At 29.6% G+C, this 24,953-nt stretch overlaps 2 protein-coding genes across 2 annotated transcripts; one reads left to right on the plus strand and one right to left on the minus strand.

Moving 5' to 3' along the window:
* Positions 1-1,474: 1,474 nt before the first annotated feature.
* On the minus strand, positions 1,475-5,883 carry LOC133831684 (surfeit locus protein 1). Its single transcript, XM_062262066.1, has 7 exons — positions 5,681-5,883; positions 5,466-5,566; positions 4,416-4,654; positions 3,546-3,720; positions 3,189-3,472; positions 2,452-2,534; positions 1,475-1,964 (listed from the first exon to the last, which is right to left on the minus strand). The coding sequence occupies exons 1-6, from the start codon at positions 5,814-5,816 to the stop codon at positions 2,465-2,467; spliced, it is 1,005 nt and encodes a 334-aa protein (XP_062118050.1). The 5' UTR covers positions 5,817-5,883; the 3' UTR covers positions 1,475-1,964; positions 2,452-2,464.
* Positions 5,884-6,011: 128 nt separating this feature from the next.
* LOC133831682 (pentatricopeptide repeat-containing protein At4g19890) lies at positions 6,012-10,363 on the plus strand. Its single transcript, XM_062262065.1, has 2 exons — positions 6,012-6,161; positions 7,686-10,363. Exon 2 carries the CDS (start codon positions 8,025-8,027, stop codon positions 10,197-10,199), a length of 2,175 nt encoding a protein of 724 aa, XP_062118049.1. The 5' UTR covers positions 6,012-6,161; positions 7,686-8,024; the 3' UTR covers positions 10,200-10,363.
* Positions 10,364-24,953: the final 14,590 nt, after the last annotated feature.

The raw sequence follows: 24,953 nt of genomic DNA on the forward strand, positions 1-24,953 counted from the left end.
TGTATTTTTTTTCTAGTGAGAACTTGTGTTTATTTGATATTAAATATTATTTAAAGCTAATAATTACCCATTCAAGTTTGGCTTAAATGGTTAAGATCTTTAACAAAGAGAAATTTCGGTTTCTATGTATCATGTTAGGTGCTAATTAAAAAATATGCTAAGTATATTAAATATTTTAAAATAATGTCACATTTTAACACTTTACCCAAAATACCTCAATCTCTTCTATCTTTTATTTTCTCACTTCTATTTTCTCACTTCTCTCTTCTATCTCTCTCTTTCGGTTCACTCTCTTTCACCTCACGACACCACCAACACCACCACCACACTAAATACTGCATTTTGAACAAATCTAGACATGATTTTTTGGTTTTTTTTTTTTTTTTGCGGTTTTTCCAAATCTAAAACTTAAAAATCTGCAAAAAATCAACATTGTTTGACGGTGCTCGATTCCAGCTCGATGGGGCCTTAAAAATCAATATTTTCATGAAAAAATGACTTTGCTCGATGGTGATTCGATGGTGCTCGATGAGCTCGTTGCGATTCTTGCAAGAGACATAATTTTTTACTCAGGCGTCCGTTTGAAGTGATTTTTTTTTATTTTTGGTATTTTTTCAAGATCTACACATTTGACATGCTCATATGCACATTCGACTTATTTTAGTTTCACCAAATTCCATTTACTCAAAAATGTAATCATTATTATTATGGATTGACGCTTATCTTGTCGGAAGATGTATAAATGGGTTCCCAGTTCATCGCGGAGGCTATAGGGGTGAGCCTTGCGTGATTGGGCTTTTTGATCGCATCTAAACTGACAACAAGTGTGTGCATTTCCCTATCAAAGCCCTTGAACTAACCTTTTAGGCATGAAGGGCATTTTGATGATGTCTTTCATCAGCCACCAAAATATTGATTTGTTGAAAATAGCTCATTTGTCTACCGCAAGCATACCGCTTTTTGTTCAAGAATCAGTAGCAGTTTTAAGGAAGATTACTGAGCTCCACAAGAGATAAGCATTTATCATCTCTATGCGAATTTTGTCCTTAGCTTTTCGTCTTTGATTAGTATTAGCAAAAGTTTGCTCAACTTAATAATAGCTGTTTAACTCCACCAAGAGAAACCCTAGGAGAAGACCATGCTACCATAGAGAAGGAAAAGCCCACCTCAGAATTCGGCCAAAAAAGTACGGAGGCATGATTTACAAAATTGGAATCTTTTTTATTGTATTTCTTCTCTTCAATCGTTGATAAGAACTAAAAGGTCCCCTTTATTTCTTGTGGGTCGCATCTCACCACAGGCCTTGATGAACTCATGCAGTTACGACGTGCCCAGAGGCCAGAGGCTACTAACTAGCTTTAGTAGCTTGTGTGTTAATTAAATTGGTAAGCATTAGCGCCCCTTTCTCAATCAAATTCTTTCGTGCCCTTGCTTCCTTCGCCAAGATTAAGTCAGTCAACACACCCCACAATCGTTTGGTTAATGGTTCGATTGATCAAACATTTATTAATCATTAAAAGTCTAAATACATCAAATCTAACCTAGAGCATGTCAATCTTAATTTAAATGCATAAACAAAACCTAGTATACAACGGAATGCATTCCGATATATTTTACAAAAAAGAGACAAAATCCGCTGCCATCATTATTAGCACAAGAAAAAATGCAATGCCATCTTTATCATTGCTGAGAAGAAAAGACAATGGAATGGAAGGAGACGAGGGGCAATGACAATAAGCCTCATCCCCTTCCTAGAAATTACCTCTTTCCACGAATTCTTGGAAAGAGGTACAAGTGTTCATATATTGTAGTGAAATCTTATAATTGGTTTATTTGGAGCTTCTCGTATCTGCAAACTTTTAAACAAGCCGCATAAAAGTTCGAATGTAGTACACCTTTTTCTTTGACCTTCAGGTCTTTCACTCTCCATAATTCCCAATAGCTCTTTCTTCATGAAAAATCTCCTGTAAATAAAAAAGGGTCACATGAAAACCTGTCGTTCTAAACATATTCTAATGCCCAAGAAACTTAGTGTCAACCAGACATACATCTCACCATTCTTGGTATGTTATATTTTGAGTTCTATATACACATCTAGACATATAGGCGGGCCAGGCCTGTGCCTAGAACAACTCCAAATTTTAAAAAAATGTCATTTTTTTACTCTATACAATAGACCCCAAATTTAAAGAAAAATAATTATATTAAAAATATCAAATTTTGCATTGGCCCCTAACGCTTCAGGGTCGGCCTTGCATACCAGACAATTCATTGTAAAATGCTCAGTCTTTTTTTTCTTTTTCAATCAAGAGCTAAAGCTTAATATTACCAAATGGAAAAGAAAATCTGCTCAATACGATGAGTACATTACTTGAGGAAATGGAATTACGTAGTTGCAAATCAATTCTTTCACAAAATGAGGTAAGAAAGGAGAGAAGTTGAATTACTTACCAGGAATAATTTGCTATCTCCAGCTCTTTTGGGGTCTTACTCTCTTGAAAGCCATAAATGTAACTGCAGCCGATAACGAATACCTGCTCCAATTAAAGCCAGCATCAGAGAAACCTGCTATAGATAATGCAAGACTTTCCAATGAAACTTAAAGTGAGGTTTTTTTTTTGGGTTCTAAATTTGTTGCCATATCAAGAAATCTCATCTCTGTTCAGCACAATCAAGACTTTTACATACTCAAAAAAAAAATTAGCTTATATGATTGTTTTTTTTATTGATGCACACTATGAAAGAAAATATTCAAGAGTTGTAAGTAAAAATTGACTAGTATCTAGTCAAGAAAAGAGAAACAATCACAAAAGTTTGTTAAGCTTCTACCAATGAAGCATCATGTACCATATTAATAGATAATTCACATCATTAGTTCTATGTACCAATAATCACTAGGTATTGTCAAAGAAAAAAAATTGAAGCAGTTATTTTCAAACATCATACTATAGATGAAACAAACTTGGTAGGTTTTCAGTGAATCAGATAATGTCTATAAAGAAAATAATGAACCCATGAAATTCACCGCAAAGAGGTGTTATGTCACATTCAGAAGAATTGTCATTTTCCACCAATTGGGCAATAAAAAAAAATCAAATAAATAACTGCTATGACTGAGCTTTGTAACATGACAGTGTACAGCAAGGAAATGTCAAAAGCAACAATACTAAAAGAATCAGCATGCGTACCATGTAAATGTATAGTTTAAATGATCCTGAGGCATAACTGAACTTCGAATCAAGGTATTCACATCCTTCGGTAAAGGGTAAGGGTTACTTGGATTAACATTTTCATTGATATCTTCAATGTAAACAGTATTCTCAGGGAGTCCACATGTACGAGCGATTGCAGGAACATCAACATAGAACCACTGATTGGTTGTTGGTTCATTTGCTGGAACAAATATGCTTGGCTTTTCACTCTCACGAACTATTCCAATGACTTCAACAGAAGGAATGGCAGGAGCATGATCCTGTGAAGTTTTATAATGAAATTTTAAGTATTTATTCATTGATAATTACAATATCAAATTGTTAGAAAACTACCTGAACTTTTTTAGGCTTTGTTGTCCATAACCTCCACCATGAGCTTCTTTCATCCTCTTGAATGTCCTGGGTTTCTTGTTTTGATTGTTGATCACCGCCATGGGAGACTTCTAAGAACTTTTCTTTCCAACTGCGCGGAACCCATCCTCTATTAACTAGAATTGGTGATTGCACGCTGGAAGGTGAATTTAAATAAACACTATGTCAGCTAACTATAAGTTTGGTAAAACACTGAAATTATTTGCAAAGAGTATGAAGTTACAATCAGAACTTGAAACCTAATGTTGGTGAAAGCATAGCTGATAAACTATTTTTTAAAATTTTCTCTGTAATAGTTAACCTGTTGACAGAGCAAAAATTTGTTCATCAAGAATAAAATCCATGTGAAGGATACATCTACCTGAGGTAACCTTCATACTCAACCCTTTGAGTAGTAGTAATCAAGATTTCTCAATTTTATTTGAAAAAGCAAAGAGGTAAGTGTCCCTTCCTCCACAAAGACAGACCGGAGAAGTGTAAAACATATTCAGCCCAAAATCTAAACAGAGGTTCTCTATTAAAACCTGATTCAAGACCAAAATTGTAAAGCTATGGTTGAAAGATGTACGTGTTCTATTTTCTTTCTGAAAGCATGGAATGAGAAGAGAAACTAAAACAATACGTGATACTGTAACTTGGAAAATAGTTTAAATAGATGTTTGACTAACACAAAAAAGCTGCCTAGAAAAATGACTCAAGAAACGAACCGTCTACATGCTTTGCGAGGGGCCAATGTAGCAAGAAGCATGTGTATGTTCCTTAAAATTATCTATGATTACTGATGAGCATTACAATGAATGACGAAAACCACAAAACTCAAGAAGCATGCACCTGTCAGGGCAGTTGGGTATTGGCAGAAGGGGTGTAATGACATAGTAGCCATTTTCTGTCACACCAGAAATGCTTCTTGAACGGGGACCGATATAGATTGATCTTTCCTCGTCAAATTGTCCTCTGCATATGACCTTTCTAAACTCCAAAGAATCCAATCCTTCGCTTGGTTGAAACACACTGTTCCATCTTAATGGTTCCAAATCCAATCTCTTCTGTCTGTATTCTAACATCTTTATCTGTAACAATAAACATTTCCTTAAAGTAAGTCGTTGTCTAACTATTGAAAATCTTGACCATCAATTATGAAATGTATTAGTTTACATTGGTTCTCTACAATGGATATGCATGGAAGACATCAAAGACAAGGACTAATGTGATGCACATGAGAAAACAGTAAACATGAATTGTTTGCATACGAGTGAATAAGACATGGAAGCAAACTCCCCCAAAATACAGAAAAGAAAAGGGTATCAATAAATAGAAAACAAATGTTGCACATAAATAGAGAAGGTCTACTATCACAGCTATAACTGGGTAACAGAAAGAAAATATACAGTAGAGAAGAAACTAAGAATTACAACTGTGGTTCAAAAAACTACCGCTAAACTATTATATAATAATTGAAAATGTAAAATGGCATTCTTCATTACTCGGGTATATCAGAAGAGACTAGATCAGCGGTTCAACCAATGTAGAAGGCCTCACTATAATCATATTCTGCATTTCATTGTCTAAACATGCATATTGCAATAAATAGTATTCACATGACACTGTCCCCATTGAGAAAGCACATATTTTCATTTGAAGTCTAAATTATGCGATTAAAACATAAATAAATGACAAAGCTTGATAGGTTGCCGGCATTCAGGTTAGAACTCATACATTTATTCAATCATAAGTTTTTCTGTACACCATAAGCCAAACCATAGAATTATTATAGTTTTCAATATATATATACATGAACATGAGCTTATGAACTACATTATATTTTGATATAACAAAGCACTTGACCAAAACACAATCCATGTAAGAAGAAAAGAACAACACCTTTTCTTGCCTTCTGAATATCTGCCAAGTGCCAAGACCAAAAGTCATAGCTCCAGGAAGAAAAAGCAACCATTTTGACCATCTAGACCGATTTTCTTGCTCTAATTCAAAATACCCATCAACCCATATACAACAGCGATAGTAAATAACCAATCTTTCTTGACTAACTAGAAAGAAAAAAAATTAAACGAATCAAGGAAAAACACAAAACTCACGAGGAGATTGAGAAGAAGATGTCAACTGAGACCGAGATTGAGATTGAACTGCAGAGGAAGAGCAGTAAAAGACTTCCCAATGGCTCCGACGGAGCTTGGTTATGGATTTAACAATGGCGGTCGTCGATGTTGCCATATTTCATGGATCTAATGTAAATTCATGACACAAAATCTTGGATTTTTGTTGGAAAAGAGTAGATTTTGGAGAGGAAGAAGAGGGCTTAAGGGGTTTAAGGCTTGCTCACGGGTTGGGTTGGGCCGGGTTATGGCCAAAATTATGGGCCGGCCCGACCAATTCGGCCCACTATTAATATGGGCTAGATTGGGTTGCACCCAAGTTCTTATTTTTATCACATTTCTCCCAAAAAAATTCAGATCTCATCTCAGTCTCTCGTCCACTCCACCCTGGTCTCTGTCTTCCAAGTGCTCTTGCTCGGCTTTGGTGTGCATGGCATTGTCTCCGGTGGTCAAGGGTTTGATGGTATTGATTGTTTGATTTGATGGTTGTTTTTTTTACTCATGGCTGTTGTTTCTATTCAATGATTTGGTCGGCTTTTGCCTTTGTATGCTTAATTTTTCTTCTTTTTTGACAAATTTTGATTTTCATTGTGTATGTGTTAGTTATGGTCTGTTAGTGTTGTTCATAAAATGAATGAGTTTTTTGGTGTTTTGGATCATATGGGTTATTCATTTGAGTTTAATTTTGGTTTTCTTTGTGTGCTAGTTGTGGTCTGTTAGTGTTGTTCCTAAAATGAATGAGTTTTTTTATGTTTTGGATCATATGGGTTATTCATTTGAGTTTAATTTTGGTTTTGCTTGTTTGTTTCTCTACTCATATTAATCTCAAATTCTTTGACTGATTATAAGTTTTATTAAATTCAAACTGGTTGTTTGGTTGTACAAGAATTTTATCTTTCAGGTCTTTTACTATCATCAGGGATTAAGAATTTTTTTTTCTTTTTTGCATCTACTTCTAAATATTTCTATTCTTAATTCTTCTATATTTTTAAGTGTAGTTAAGTTATAAATAGTTTTCTGTGTTTATGTAAAGGACAATTAGTTTTTTCGTCTCTGTTTCTCTAAACATATGTAACTATTTAATTTTGCAGGAATACTAATTTGAATCTTGCTTATGTACTGATTTAATATTAATATGCTATAGGCATATTTAAAACAAAATAATTAATCTTTTCAATGTTTCTTTAAAGCTTCCAGGTTGAAATCAGATTGTATTACTTCAAAACTTTCAATCTCAGAATTTTTGTTCAAGGAGTAGATAACCATATTGAATTCAGTTTCACTTACCTTTTCAATGTTCCTATAAAGAGTTTCCAGAGTTGAAATCAGCCTATTCATTCAACACCACCAGAGTTGGTTTTTCTAATTTTGGGGTTTTTTTTTACTGATGAGAGAATTGATGATGAGATAATTTTTCTGCATTTGTAATGTGTTTGTGAATGCGAAAGCTTTTATATACTTCTGAATTGTTGCATTGTTTGGGAAGTAATTTTTTGTAAAGGAGCAATTGTTGAATTTTTCTTTATTTTTAGTAGAAGCAACTGTTCAGTTTGGATGACTGATTAACCAGCACTGTTAAAGTTTTATTTTTTAGAAAACATATTCTGTTAAAGCCATACGAATTTCTGTTAAGCCCCGTTTGATAGTCATTTATATAATTGGTAAGGTATGCTTCATGTGCCATCAAAGCTATAAGGAAAGAAAGTCTGCACTTTTATCTTTGTGTGTGCAATCAAAAAAGTATGAGTTTGCACTAAATTAATTGATATCTGTATAGGAAAGTTTTTGAGTTTGTAGGGAGAGATTTAGACCCAATTGTTTGGTTGAATTTCATTTTTGGCACTTAAAGGTAAAAGAAGAAAATTTGTTTGAATACTTATTATTTGGGTATCTTACTTGTTAGGTATCTTATATACTCTGTTGATTTTGAGTATTTGACTAAAATGAATTTTTTTTTAAAGCTTAACAAGTGTGGTTGAAATCTCAGGTGCCATGCCAGAAAGCTGCATTACAGTAATTAGCTCATGAAGCAAAGAACCATAGTTTCTGGGTTTGGATGTTATTAGATAAGCATAAGGAAAGTTTCATGAGTTATAATACACTGTATTTGAAGAGTTTGTAGATGGATTTCTGGCTACCTTAGAGATGGCAAAGTTATTTTTGGTAGAAGATTAATAGACTGGAAATACTGTGAATGTGGGAAGTTCTATAGGAAAGAATTTTATTTAGAAACTATGAAAACTTTGGCAAACTGGGAAATTGTTTTGAAGATTATCAGAAATTATATAAACTCATAGGGCTTCCCACCCATTAACTTTTTTCTTTCATGGTGCCTTATCTACTTCTCAAATCCCATGGAGTTATTAGATTTCATCAGAAAGTATCATCTACTTCAGTTCTTCATTCCCTTTTCTATTCCTCATTACACTCTTTATTGTCTCCCAGAATGTTGTGTTCTTGTGCTCATCAAGATTTATTGCTTACTAGCCCCTCTTCCTCCTCCTCTGCTTCCTCGTCAGAGTCTCTTGTGAGAACAGTTTGTTCTTTGGTCTTCGAGTCTTTTTATGAACATGGCCACAGAATGCAATTTCCTCCTAGGCTTAATCTTAATGTGGATAGTGATTCTCTGAGCCATGAACAGGTTACAACTATTGTTGCTTCACTCGCAGATGAGGGAGGTTCCATGGTTGCATTGAGTTTCTTTTATTGGGCTATTGGGTTCTCTAAGTTTCGCCATTTCTTGCGGTTTTACATAGTTTGTGCTATGTCATTGATTAGTAATGGGAATTTGGAGAGAGCCCATGAAGTGATGCAGTGTATGCTATGGAGTTTTTCTGAAATTGGGAGGTTAAAGGAGGCAGGTGATATGATTCTTGATATGCAAAACCAGGGCCTTATGTTGACCACACATATTTTGAATTCTGTTCTTGGAATTGCTTGTGAAATAAATTCAGTGGAGTATGCAGAGGAGATGTTTGAGGAAATGTCTCATAGAGGGGTTTCTCCTGATTCTGCCAGTTATAGATCCATGGTTGTTGGTCATTGTAGAAGTGGTAGAGTTTCCGATGCAGAGAGATGGCTGGGTGAAATGCTCGACAAAGGCTTTGTTGTAGATAATGCGACTTTAACTCTAATCATTAGTACATTTTGCGAAAAGGGTTTCACAAATCGAGCATTTTGGTTCTTCAATAAGATGACCGAAATGGGTTTGAGTCCCAATTTAATAAACTATACTTCTCTAATTCATGGTTTGTGTAAGAGGGGCAGTGTGAAGAAAGCATTCGAAATGTTGGAGGAAATGGTTAGCAAAGGTTGGAAACCTAATGTCTACACCCATACAGCATTGATCGACGGTCTCTGCAAGAAGGGATGGACCGAAAAGGCTTTTAGATTGTTTCTCAAGCTCGTTCGGAGCAACAACTACAAGCCAAATGTACATACTTACACCACCATGATCAGTGGATATTGCAGAGAACAGAAGATGAATCGCGCAGAGATGTTGTTAGGCAAAATGATAGAACAGGGTCTGGTTCCCAACACCAACACCTACACCACTCTCATCGACGGCCATTGTAAAGATGGGAATTTCGAAAGAGCATATCAGTTGATGGACTCCATGAGAATTGAGGGGTTTTCTCCAAATATTTGTACTTACAATGCAGTAATCGATAGCCTCTTGAAAAAGGGTAGGCTCCCAGAGGCTTATAAATTGATAAAGAAAGCTTCTTGTGAGGGAATTCGTTCTGATAAAGTCACATACACAATTCTGATCTCTGAGCATTGCAAGAAAGATGAGACTAAGGGAGCCTTGATGCTGTTCAATAAGATGGTCAAAACTGGACTCCACCCTGATATGTATTTATACACAACTTTAATAGCTTTCTTCTGCAGGCATAAAAGAATGAAAGAAAGCGAAATGCTTTTCGAGGATGCCACAAGGGTTGGCTTGGTTCCAACTAAGGAGACTTACACGTCCATGATCTGCGGTTACTGTCGGGCTGGAAATATCACCTCAGCAACACAATATTTCCAGAGGATGGCTGACCATGGTTGTGCACCAGATAGTTTCACTTATGGTGCTCTAATTAGTGGGCTTTGCAAGGAGGAGAAGCTGGATGAAGCTCGAAGGTTATACGACGCTGCCTCAATCGATAAAGGGCTATCGCCTTGTGAAGTTACTAGGGTAACATTAGCCTACGAGTACTGCAAGCGAGAGAACTTCTCGTCAGCCATGGCCATCTTGGAGAGGCTTGAGAAAAGGCTGTGGATCCGGACTGTTAATACTTTGGTGAGGAAACTCTGTAATGACAAGAAAGTTGGCATGGCTGCGTTGTTCTTCCACAAATTGGTGGATAAAGACCGCAATGTGGACCGGGTAACAATGGCGGCTTTCATGACCGCTTGTTATGAGAGCAACAAGTATGGTCTTGTTTCGGACTTGTCTGAAAGAATTGGCAAAACTGGTTTGGCATTACAAACTCAAGAGATTAGGTCATTGTAGATAAAAATTTGTATGCAAGTAATGAATGTGATACAAATTTTTGATTTTAGATAAAATATGCTAAAATCTGTGGGACCCGTTAAAATACATCATTGGTAGACTGTATTTGAAATTAAATTCGAATAAGTAGAAAACAATAAAATGATGTTTTCTCTATTTTTACAGATTTGGTTTTTTAAAACTTAAAAACAGTTTGCAGGCATTGAACTAGCCATATTTTTATAAATATGTATTTAGTCACTAAATTTAGATTTTTATTTCAGAATCTTACTTTTCAAAAATATAATTTTCTAATCCCGAACCAACCAATCAAACCCTAAAAGACTAATTATTTTTGAAATAAAACTCATTTTTCGAAAATACAGTCTTCTAATCGCGAACTAACTAATCAAACCCTAAGAGACTAATTACTTTTTAAATAAAACTTAAATTTGTAAGACGACGATAATCATGAGTTATATTATTCTTCTCCATACAAATAAATCAAAATCTACTTTATTTAACACTTCATAAAATCAATATTATTGTTATTTAAATAAAGGAATGTTTCTATTTTAAAGAAAAAAATAAGTGTGAAGTCAATAATTAGTGCTAAGTACTTGTTGGGTTATGATTTTGCATCTTAGGTTTAGACCACTCCCAATAGATAATATATAATAACTTGGATTGAACTTCTAGCAAATGATGTATAATAGCTTAGACATTTTATAAATCGTTCTCTACACTTATCTACATATTATTCATTGTATAAACTTATTTAATTGTTTTTTTTTAATATTCTCTCATTCTTTCTCTCTCGTCTTTTTTTATTTAAATAAATAAATAATATATAAAAAAATAATATTTAAATGCTGTAAAGGGAAATTATAAAAAAACATATATATGGTGTGATGTAAAAGTTTATGTTAAAATATAAAAAGTAAGATTTTAGTGAGGTATTTTAAAAAATAAAGTAGAAAATTTATTGAGAGTGCTTTTTTTTTGTGTGAACTAGTAACTAGCTATTATGTCATTTTTTTTTAATTTCAAAATAATAATAATAATAATAATAATGGGATCTGAAGTATATTACACTAATTTATATATATCACTATTATTTAAGATAAACTTGGTATCAATTATGAATGGGTTTACCTGCTAAATTGTTGACCAATTTATTTCTTATGAGTTATATAAGAAGAGTAATTAAAGAATTTTAATATAATTTTGGCTCGTTGTTGAATCAAAGGGCACAATAATAAAAATAATAATAATAAAAAATAAATAAAAAAATACATCTTCAACTAGCCAGCCAATACTGTTCCTTAATTATAACGATCATGTATTTTTTAAGGATTAAATAATTTTTTTTATTTTGAAAGGATTTTTATACTCATACTTGTCCAAGTTAAACTATATTTTAACTTCAACATGAACAATCCTTAATAAATATATACGTACATGTATAAAATACTATATATATTACAATGGTGGAGAATCACCTTCTTGATATTTATACGATTAATCATATGTGCACTCAAAATATGTATCAAAATATTACACATAGTGACGTGTCATTGTTTTTTAAAACAGTGAGTCCCAGTTTTAATAAATGTGATTCGCTAGGCTAAACTGCCACATAATGTTTGGGTGTATATTTTGGGTGCACATATCATTACTCTATTTATATATATATAGATGATTTTTCAATAGTTACTACCCTTAAACGAGTTCCAACAATTATGATGATGTGACAACATAGTGACGTGGTATAGCAAGTCACCAACAGATAAATATTTTTTTTACATTAATTTCGAATTTAGTTATTACTTTTTTTTGTCGTAACTAATATTATTTCCAACCAATGAGAGACACTAGCTATATTTAGAAATTGACATGCATTTAAAAAATAAAAATTTTACGATATTATATTTTCATAATAAATACATATTTTTCACCAAGTAATATTTCTAAAAATTTGAAAAAATCAAAATTTATTTTTAAAAATATTAATTAACAACTATTAATATGAATCATTGATTTTAATCTAATGATTAATATTAAAGTAATTATCCATAGTATTAATAATTAAGAGTGCACCAACCTTATATTAATATATATATTAAAAAAAACATAGGACCACATAGATTGTGACATTTAATGGTACAAAATAAAAAATTAATAATAGTAATTGCGTGAATGAAAAGTCCAATCAAATTTAAGTTTTAGTTGAGATATTGTACCAAAAAATATGTGATTTTCACAAAGCAAAGTAGGGACATGCACATTTCGTTTTCAAAGTTTCAATGGATCATAATAATAATAATAATAATAATAATAATAATAAAAATAATAATAAGATAAGATATTTGGCTTTTCTCTTGTGCCCTAATCTTTTTATTTATTTATTTGTTTTAGTAGGTGTAGTTGAGCATTATTGGCAATATTAAAGTATATTCAATTCTTGATGTGTGTTGCACACTTTAGAATCTTGTGCCCTAGTGGACATAGGACCACTTGAGAGGTTGATCAATAATTAATGTTAATATTAAAGGGTTTATACTTTTTTCACGATATGTTTAACTCGTTACCTATTCGGATTGTGTGTTTTGTAAAATAGTTCAAATGAACTCATAAATTTGATTTTGATCAAAGTTTTTTTAAACTAAAATCATAAATAATTCATCAAACTAACGACATAGAATAAAAGTACAATAATTATGCCTAACAACTGTGTAGTTATATTCAATATTTTTGTTCAATAAAATTAGGTTTAAGGTTTTATCTGATTTATTTTACAAAACACATAATCAAAAAAATAATTTGTCAAAATACAAGGTCCAAACAAGTAATTAGACAAAATATAGAGTCAACAAAATATAAATCTAATAATAAATTGTTATTATTATACATCTATTGCATGTATCAAATTAGATAATATTTTTTTTTTTTGCAGCAAAATTAGATAATGTATTAATATTATTTGAATGTGTTAAAATTACAGGAAAAAAATATCTTTGGTGGATTTGGTACTTTGTATTATACCGTATTATATTATATTGTAAAAAAACGTTTAGGGTATATTATACCGTACCATATTTTTATATAGTAATATATTTAGTATTGACTTTTATTAAAATGTTGTATATTTATATATAAAAATAATTTATATTTAATATAATACTATATAAAAATATATTATATAATATTTTACAATACAGTACAGTACGACACATCAAACGTGATCTTATCTTTTTACGATAAATAGTTTTTGTTTTGGTCATCTCTTTTGGGATTTGTTATCAAAATTAATTAATTAATTTTTAAAAAAAAAAATCTAATTAATTATATATAACATGAGAGAAAACAAATTCCTACTATTTTACCTTTAAAATAAAAAATTGTTGAAGTAATTCCACATCACAAACTTATACCAATTCATATATGCTAATATATTCCATGAATATTTATAATATCTTAAATTTTAAAATATAAAATTAAAGTGTATATGCCATCGTTGTCACGTTATTATTATTTGATATTTTATATAAAAATATTATTTAGAAGGTGTCGCATTATTTAAATATTAAAAACTAAACTTTTTATATTAAATGATTTTGGCTATCACATGAGGTTGTCTTTGATAACTACAAAGGTAAATCAATAAATAATTCACATTTATAATATCTTTTTAGTAAATAAAAAAATGTAATTAAAAAATCTAATAAATCATAACAAAAAATATATATGATATGGAATCTTGTCCACCACTCTCTCTCTATATATATTTTATATAGTCTAAGAATTTACAAAAATTCACATCTCAAAATTTAATCGTGAAGTTAGACAGTAGTAATAGTTCGATCACTATATATTTAAAATATATCTTTTTATTTTAGATTTGTGATGTTTTTTTTTTGTGTGGATATACTTTGATTATTTTAGATGTTATTTTGATGGGATTTTAAGTTAACCAATTTGTAGATTTTATATTATTATATGTCATGGTACTTTCTTGACATGCTTTTGGAACAAATAGAGAAAAAAGAGACTAAAATTACCACTATGAGCTTTAAAAAAATAAAATAAAGTTTTTATTTTTTAAGTTGTTAAAAATTTATGATTGAAAGTAGAATTTAAAAAAAAAAAATTGAGGTGAAGGAGAGGAGGAGTTTTTTTTAATATTTTTTTTGTTTTCAATTTAATTTATATTATTCATCATTTTTTTTAAATACCAAAACTATCAATTCAAACAAATTAAGAACATGATTTTATTTAAAAGGGTAGTTGCCATAAGAGTACTAATAATTTGGTCATAGTTGCATTTATGTACTAATTTCAATATGTACACGATGCGATTATATTTTGTTATAAAAAATACAATCATTTTGTTTAATAACTGTATTATTATATTTAATTTATAAATAATTTACTAAATTAACAATTCACAACAAAAAAAAACAATTATTTTACCTAACAACACATTTTTATTGTAGTTTGCAAAATAAAAGCTAAACTAATATACAATCAACATAAAAGAAGTTAAAAATTATACTAACTTTGTATTTTATTATCTAAAATAAGAAGAAAAATAGTCACCATATTAAAAATTTGATGCATTCTCTATTATCGATAAGGACAATGCACATGGTCCATCCCACCTACTCACTTTTTTTTTATCTTTCTTCTTCTCTCTATTTTCAAAATCATTAATCAAATGAAAAGTATTTGGTGGAATTTTTATTTATTTTATTTATACTTTTTATTTATTATTATTAGATACAAGTTACGTAAAATATACATTTGTTTAGTTTTATTTATAAATTTTATTAATTATTTTTATTAAATTTGTATCATTGTCATATAAATTTTAAATAAATAAATAATATTTTATATAAAAAAATGACATAAATATATTAAAAGAAAAATTAAACCAAAACATTGTTTATAATTTTTTAGAAAATATATATAATATGATAACATTTTTAAATATAAATGATGATTTTTTAATAAAAATTACGATTATGTATTATATATTATTGTTATAATAATATTTAAATTTATATTAATACAAGTATTAAATATCTAATTTTGTATTAAATATTATTATAATAATATTTTATAATATTTGAATTCATATTAATATAATTAGTAAAAAAAAATAGGATTATATATTATTATAATAATAATATTTTATAACATTTAAACTTATATTAGTATAATTATTAAATATCTGGTCTTATATATTATTATAATAATTATATTTTTATAACATTTGAATTTGAATTTAAATTTGAAATTATATTAATATAATTATTATATATGTAGTCTTATATTAAATATTAATATAATAATGATATTTTATAATATTTTAATTTATATTAATATAATTAATCAATATCTATTTTTAGGTAGTTTTAAAAGTATATTCCGTTAAATATATAGAATATTCTGTTAAAGTTAATAAAACAAACGTTAAAATCAAGAATTTTCGTTATCTACGCATTTTTTATATAGACTAGGTAAAAATAATGTATAATATATATTTGCTTAGTTTCAAGGTTATAAACATGCTTATTCAAACATGTATTTATTTTTATTATTTTTAATTATCATATAAAATTTAAATAAATAAACAATATCATAAAAATAAATAAAAATATGTTTAATATAATGTATGACATAAATACATTAAAAAATTAGTGCGAAACATTGTTTATAATTTTAATAAAAATCGATTTACTTTTTTTTCTTCAATATATAATAAAATGAATTACAGTTTTATAATATATATAAATATTTATATCAATAATCTCTAGATATATGACATCTAAACACAATATTGACATATATATTTACATAAATACATGACATGTATATAAATTACAATAATATTTAAAAAGAAATTAATAATAGAACAAAATAAGAATAGAAAAAGTCATAGTGTAGAGTAGTATACATGCATCAACTATTTTTAATTTTTAATGTACCTCGCAATATCCTTTGGCGAATTTGATGAAGAAAAAGAGCTACAATCACTTGATAAAAAATAAACTATCACACAAATTTATAAGATAAAAAAATGATATGAATGACTTTATTATTTTTAAATAAATATGATTTAATTATTTAAATTATCATAAAATATCTTAAAAATATCATATTTTAATTAATTTATTTATTTATTTTTGTTTAAGTTTATGTTTATTCTGGTTTTTAAATTTGGTAGTGACAACAAGAGATTATATATTATAAGTTTAATATAATATAAATATTATGCATGGATTTAAATTTAAGTTTGTTGCTATTTTTTTTTAAGAAGTTTGTTTCTAGTTGATAGTAGATTATATTGTGTTATATGCTTAATATGATATTATTTTAATATGTGAAGTTTAAGTTTAAGTTTAATTAAATTTTATTTAAGTTATAAAACATATGATTTTATTATTTTTAAATAATTATCATTGTAAAATATTATATTTTAATTTGTTTAATTATTTAATTTGATTTAAGTTTAAATCATGTTTATAATCTATCATTAAATATAATAATATTTTATTATATATAAGAATATTTTATTAAAGTTAACGAAAAAATAAAAAACCATTAAAACAAAAAAAATTAATTATCTACCCATTTATTATATAAAGAAGAGATAGCTAGTTCTTTTTTTTTTTTTTAATATTAATCTTTTGTCATTTTGAAAAATGATGCATGTAGTGACATCCATGACTTATCTTTATTCTATCTTCTAAATTTTTAGGGTCAAATGATATATTTCAATATTATTTTAAAGTATTTTATCTTTTGCTTATTTAAAAATTAATGTTTAATAATCAATTCTTTCTTCTTAAAAAAAATCCAAACTACACTTATCTGCTTGGGTTACTTTTCAGAATTTTAAATTGGCAAGTTTTATTTAATAATTCTGAATATTTATGGTGAAAGTACTTAAGTTGTACGGTAAATTACACTTTCCTATTAATTTTTTTTCTTTAATGGTTAAAATACTTAAGATGAATAAATTATGCAGTTAGTTTTGTCATCATTTATTTAAATGAATATTTATAGCAAAAATATTTGAATTATGTTAAAAATTGCACTTAAATATCCAAACAAAAAAATTCTAAGAAAAATTACACAACATCCACTTTGTGATGCAATCATAGATAGTTGATTCTGTAAGAAATAAAGAAAGACTGTTGTAACAAAGCCGATGATTTTTTGATACACATAGAGTAGGGAATTGGCGGAGAGTGTTCCTCCTGTCCTCGTCTCTATTTATATTTGAAATTCTGTTTTTAGTAATTACCAAATTAATTCAACCAGTTGAATTAATTAAGGTGCGGAATGGAAATTAAATGTTGAAACATATTTAAGATTTGTCGGGACAGAATAAGAACTTGTCACGACAGAAATTGAACACAATAGAAAGACAGTGCAAAAATAATAAAGAACACAGTGAATTTTTACGTGATTCATAAATCATTTCGAATAACCTATATCCACGGGGTCATGCCCAGAGAATAAACCAATTAATAAAGAAATAGTGTGTACAAAAGCATTGACTTAAACAATGTAAGACTCTCTCTTAAACTATTGTCACAATCTTTGTTGTACTCTTCTCTACGAATCTGGTTTTGATGAAATGTTGATTCTCTTGAAATCCCTTCAAAGAATAGCGAGTGCTCTTCCTCACGAAGCGAGACTTTGATGAAATCTTCTCCCAAAGATCCTTAAAAATACGTTCACAAGAGATACCACATGTTACTAAGAACAAGATAGATATATGGACAAGTGCACTCAGCACACACACAAAGATTAAGGTGAATAACTTAATCTTTATAAAGAAACACTCCTAAAAAATAACAACAAGTGTTTACAAAATACAAAACGAAAGAGGTAATTTTTCCAAAGGCCTTGGCAAGGTATTTATAGCTGAGAAAAACGTCCAAGGTCAGCTCTTCTGGAGTCTTTGCAATTAATACAATGATATTTGCAAATTTCTTTGATTGAAAAAAATATGCCAGCTGTAACACCCTCACTTATTTTAGTTAAAAAAACCATATTTGAGGTGTTACGTTTTAAAACTATATCGTAATTTATTTCTGCGGAAGTCTGGACATTTTTTTTTTTTTTTTTTTTTTTTTAAACTTGAAAACTTATTTCACATTATTTACATTAAACATAAAGTGTGTCTCAAACATATTATACATAAGTATTAAATAACCCAATTTATTTTCAAAACATAACTTCACACTTTATTACAAACATCTCACTGATAACTGAAATAACCCACAAAAAGGTCGATGTGTTCATATGTACAAATCAGGGTCAGGACCATGCTTCAGTTCTCCTCATATCATTCACATATTTCTTTCTCTACCTGCAACACAAGACAACTGTGAGCCTAAAGCTCAGTAAGCAAAGTAATGCATGCAATGCTAATGATTACCCAATATCAATGGACATATACAACTGCTTTTTAAATTTTGGGCCCCTTAATATTGTGCACACTGTTTGAATTGGTCAATGCCTGCAGGGCTTGTTACACATACAATATAAAATTTCACTTACCGAGCAACTTTTCGGCGAAAACAATCTCTTCAAGCTTTTCTAAACCTCAAACCACTTGGAAACCCCAAGAAATATCTTAAAAAGGATAAAACACCATATATAAGTTCTCAGAAAAATTCAAAAACATAGTTTAACTTCCAAGTACAAGAACTTACCATAAAAAGGCTAGAACTAAGCTTAATCTACTTCTTTGGCTTTGCTTTCACTTGGATCTCCTTAGAATTTCTTCAAACCAGCCAAGAAATGGTTTTTGGTTTTCTTTTCTCTCTGTTTTTCAGAATAATGGTCGTGCAAAGTGATAAGGTTTGATGAAAATTCCTTATTTTCAATGATTTAGCCTTATTGTCAAAAGTTGACACCTTTCATCTCATCATTTCACCTTTTGACTTATGAAAACCTTATCACTTCAATAATTTTGACTTAATCATCTGCTAGGCCTATTATCCTTATGTGTAAAACACTCATACCAAACCTTAGGTCCATATGACTTCATACCCAATAGTTATGCTTACCCGATCGAGCGTAGCGCACTTATGCTAAGCTCGTTTTGACTTTGCATCAATACCACTGATTATGTATACCTCCCATCAAGAATTGATCTAATGGTTCTAAAACCATTTTTACATCATCAATGAGACCTTAATCATACCTCGATTACATTTGGTAAATCCATAAATACTCAATTTTACACTGAAATACTAGTAATCGACATTGTACTATTTTCCACTACTTAACCTATTTTGCCTTCTATATCTCACTTTCATCACTTAATTCCACGCCTTGTCCATATTTTTCATACTTTCTTATATCTTGAGCACATCAAACACCCATAAAAGACAACTCAAATGCCACAAGGTTAATAATATTGAGCATACATATAGACATCACATACACAACTTTTATACTTATACATGAAAACACTTATAAGAATATGCATATGCTCAAATTATACATATTGTATGATATGTAATGCAATGCAATCATGTGATTATTGGCTATATATATCAAAATAATGTGGGTGCTACACCAGCCAGGTTGATTTTGTTATGATGAAACAGGAAACTGTTGAGTCAACATGATCATCAGTCTTGACTAACTGCAACAAATTTAGTCATTTTTCTTGACCATGTTCATTTTCGAATATTTCTTATCCAGAATAACTCAGTCCCTGAAAATATGCAGTTAGAATAAATCAAATAAATTATCTTTATCACATGATAAGATATTTGACTTTCCAACAGCTCTTGCTATCTATTTATAACTAATTGTATATTCTGAATTACCTCTCTTGCAATTTGGAGCAATAAAGAAATGACTTGTCATTTTTCTTTGATTTAGAAAATCTGCCACCTAGATTAATTTTGTATCAACAGAAAATGAAACTGTTGAGTCAGCAATGACATTAGAATTATTTGGTAAAACGAACTTGGTCATTTCTTTTGATCATGTTCATTTTCGAAAACATCCTTATTTTTGGATGAAAATAATCTCACAATATAATTTAAATATATTATTTTGCCAATAAAAATTAATTGTGATAAATGTGGTAAAAATATTATATTCACACTAAAAGATATTTTCACACTAAAACAGCTGAATCAATTGAAAATTATATCATGAATCAATAATGATATGCCATTGATTTTTCTTAATTACTTTAAAATATTTTGTCTACAATAAGGTTAGCTAATCAAAGTTTTTACAATTTTTTTAATCTCTATCCCCACCTCATAGGGCTTATTCCCCATCGGGAGAGAGGCGGAGAATCCTCACAAAGAACACATTTATTAAAAAAAATTAAATTAAAATTTTAAAATAAAAATCATAAATTAGATGTAAATTAAAATATTACACAATATTTATTATTTTAAATATTAAACATTATCCTAAATAAAATTTAAAATATTAAAAAAGTTACTATTGTACTATAATAACACATATATAGAATATTATAAAAATATATACAAATTTAAACTGTCTCATTTAACATTTGGAAATTAAAAATTATATCCGTTTCCACCCCATTCACCATTTAGATGAGGATTTCCCGCCTCATTAGGAGCGGGTCCCCATGGAAAAAAATGTGCTTCCCTAAATTCAAAACAAAGATTAAAAAAAAAACTATTTTACTCCCAGCCACTTTATTTTAGAGTAATTATAAAATAAGTGTTCACGTGTGATTCATTAATATACCAATTTTAATATATTTATTCTCGTATTTTAAATCATAAATAGTGGCCAATAATTTAGCATTTAATATTTAATTAGATCTATTCAATTCACATGCGATGACAGCAAATACATAATATTTTAAAATTTTAAATTATACCATGTGAAATATCATTTTCTTTTCTAATTTAAAAATATATCGGTAGCTTAGGGCAGAGAACTGATTTAAAATAAAAAAGTGTCACTAATTAAAAAATAAAAAATATATATTATAAAGAATAGACACACGATATTAAATAATAATAATAATAATTGATGTTAAGCTTAAAAGAGGAGTGAGTCTGTGACATGTTTGGTTAGCTTTTTTTTTTTTGAATAAAAAAATATGCCTAATGTACTTTCTAATGTGGAAAATTAGTTTTATTATTAATAATGTTATTAATGTATTTATTTATTTTTATATGTAAAATGAGTAGATTTGGGTAACTCCACCAAAATTAGTCAAATTATATTGGTCTACTTAGCTACCCTACTTGTAGATAAAGAAAGTTGAGTAGAAAGAATTAATGGTATATTTGATGATTTATTAAAGGTTTATACTTTTTTAGATTTTGTGTTTTGTCTCATTACTTGTTTAGACCCTGTGTTTTGACAAATGACTTTTTGGACCATGTATTTTCTAAAATAGTTCAAATAGACTCCTAAACTCAATTTTGATCAAAGTTTTTTGAACTAAAATCATAAATAATTCATCAAACTAACAACTCATAACAAAAATATAGTCATTCTGCCTAAGAACTGTGTTGTTATACTCAATATTTTGTTCATCAAAATCAGGTTTAGAGGCCTATTTGAACCATTTTACAAAACATAGAGTTCAAAAAATAATTTTTCAAAACACATGGTCCAAACAATTAATGAGTCAAAACACAGGGTCTAAAAATGTATAAACCCTTTATTAAAATTTCCAATTTAATAGGAAAATTATGGTCTTGAACTCTTTTATATATGTTGCATTGAACTTGGTGAGGAGAAACAATAAGAGAAAATATAACAGAATGAAGAGAGAAAAACTAATGAAAGTGGCTTTGATCACTTAACTTGTCTTGTAGATAATTGAACTAAGATATAATGAGAGGTTTGGTTAGAAGTGAGCTACTTGTTGTTATGTGGGAGTGGGAACATGTTGATATCAAGTTGGTTTCAAATGACTATCTCATCAAAAGTAGAGATTTATCTCGATATGTTTCGTTCGAGCATGCAACACCTTATTTGAGGATAGGGAGCAACTCCAACATTGTCACACTATAATATTGGACATTATTTAACTCCAAATTCATTGAGTAGTGACTGCACTCAAATGATCTCAGCGGAACCTAGAGTTGGAGACTCGGTACTTGATCCAGCAATGACGAGTTGCTTACGGAGCACTATGTTATAAGGTTTTCTCCAAGAAACAAATAATAATCTTAGGTGGATCGTGTGTCACCTAATGAGTTGTTGGCCCAATCACCATATGAGAATGCTTCAATGTTTAGCCATTGATAAGGCTTGAAGTGTAAGTCGAGGTTAAGAGAGCTAGCTAAGTACCTGAGAATTTTTTTACAAGCCACACAATGTTTTGTGGTCGGTGCTTTGAGAAATTGTGCTAACTTGTTAAGTGGATGAGATATATTAGGTCTGTTCATTGTTAAATATTGTAGTGCGCCATGACACTTCGATAGATGTTTGGGTCAGCAGTAGGTGCTCTGCTAGTGGCAAATAGTTGGACAGTTTGACACAAGAGTGTTAAAGTATGAGTGACAGATTCTGTTAGGATTGGTTAAAATACAAAGCCCAAGTGCTCTTACACAAGCTAGGTGTAAAACCCTAAATGGATTCACATAGTGAAGGTGTGAAATTGAATTTTTGTTATAGGCATTTAAAAATTGTGTTTTTGGGTCTAAAGTAAAACATCAAGGTATTCAAGGATGCCCAAAAAAATTGGGAGCATTTGGAGGTGTTTAATGTCACTTTTGAGAAGTTAGACCTGCTGGAGGCAACACATTGCTTAAGGCCTTAGGGCTTGGTGAATCATGCGACATGCAACACATCGCCTATAGAGAGGCAACATGTTGCTTGACGTGTCCGTATAGATACGTGTTTTAAGCTCTAAATGATGTGTTCTAAAGCTCTAATTAATTATATTGGTTAGACTTAATGAAAATGCATACACTATAAAAGGGTTCTCATAGAGTTTCGATAGACTTGATCATTCTTTAAATTCTCTCTCTATCCTCTCTCTCCAACTCTCAAGATCATAAGTTTTCTCCAAGATATTCATAAAGAAAGTGTTTGTCTTTGTAAATTTCAATGATCTTCAATCTCAATTCCCTTTCTTATTAGAAAAAGCCTCGAGCATCCATCGAGGGCTAGGAAATAGAGAATTTGGATAGTGATACATCTCACGTATCATCAACAAATGATTCAAGTGGTGATTCTACCAAGGGTTTGAAGCTTGCAAGAAAATTCAATAGTTTGTTACAACTAGGGTTTACATATCTTTATCTCAATCTTTTATTAGGTTCTGTCAAGGATAATTGTGTGTAGATTCTTATTTTTGTAGTGGTGTAATCTCACTCTCTCCCAATAGATTATGTATGTGTTATATGGCTAGTGAATATTGTGTATACTTTGTTTGAGTGAGATAAATTCCATTGGTGTCTCTAAGAGCTTCAAACCTGATAAATTAATTGACTGGTCCAAAATTTTCAGAGAAAATTGCAAGTGAAGATCAGTGATGACTTTGTGGGTTTGTGCCGAATCTTCTCCTATTATTAGAATGTTATCAACATAAACTAATAGGAGAATGATTTTCCCACTTCTTTTGGTGAAAAACAGTAAAAAAATCTCACTTGGAATTGTGGAATTAAGGAGGTTTTGAATTTTCTAATGTAAGCCATTAAGGCTTGTTTAAGTCCATATAAAGCCTTATTGAGCTTCTAGACATGTGTTTGATATTCCAAGCTCCGAAAATCTTTTAGTTAGGCCATGTAAAGTGTTTCTTCTAACTTCTCATCCAGAAAAAGCATTATTAATATCTACTTGTTGAATTTTCCAATTGATGCAAGTAGCAAGTGAACACAAATTTGATAATAGAAGGCTTGGCTACAAGATTGAATGTCTCAAGGAAATCTAGACTAGGAGTTTGTTGAAATCTCTTGGCCACAAGTCTGACTTATACATATCTATGAATTTGATAATAGAAGGCTCGATTACAGGTTTGTATGTCTAAAAGAAATCTACACCAAAGGTTTGTTGAAATCTCTTGGCCACAAGTCTCGCTTATACATGTCTATGAATTTGATAGCAGAAGGCTCGAGACCAGGTTTGTATGCCTAAAAGAAATCTAAACCAAGGGTTTGTTGAAATCCCTTAGCCTCAAGTTTGGTTCTTACTTCCATCTGGCCACAAATTTGTGCTTCTATCTACTCTATATTTTATTCGAAACACCCATTTATGAAACCAAACTCCACATGTCATTTCGATTGCGAGCTACATATCCCTCCTTCATTGCTCGATAAAGAGTTCAAAATAACAATTGCTTACCTCTCACCCTTCTTTCTTTTATTGAGAGCTTCTTTCTTAATGTGTCAAGAATAATGATATTCTTTGATTTGATATAAAAAATAAATTATCTAAATAACTAATAATGAAAGTTAATAATTAATATGCAACAATTATGGATTATAATTTTTTGATTTATTTTGTGTTGTAAAAAAATTGTTTTTGTTATATCTTTCAGCTCTCACATTTATACAATATTATCACTTAATTTTTTTAAAAAAATTACTTCACCAAAACTACAACTATATTCTCATCAATAAAATTATAATTTAAAAAAAAAATACAAATATGCAATTTTTTTTTTAAACAAGGGAAAAACAGGCTCTAAAATACACTCAGCCCATTGTAACGAAAGTGCTATTTCAGCACTTGGTTTTAATAAAATAAATAAAAATTTAAAATACATTTTTGAAGAAAAAAAAT

This window comes from Humulus lupulus, chromosome 4, assembly GCF_963169125.1.
Source record: "Humulus lupulus chromosome 4, drHumLupu1.1, whole genome shotgun sequence".
NCBI lineage: Eukaryota > Viridiplantae > Streptophyta > Magnoliopsida > Rosales > Cannabaceae > Humulus > Humulus lupulus.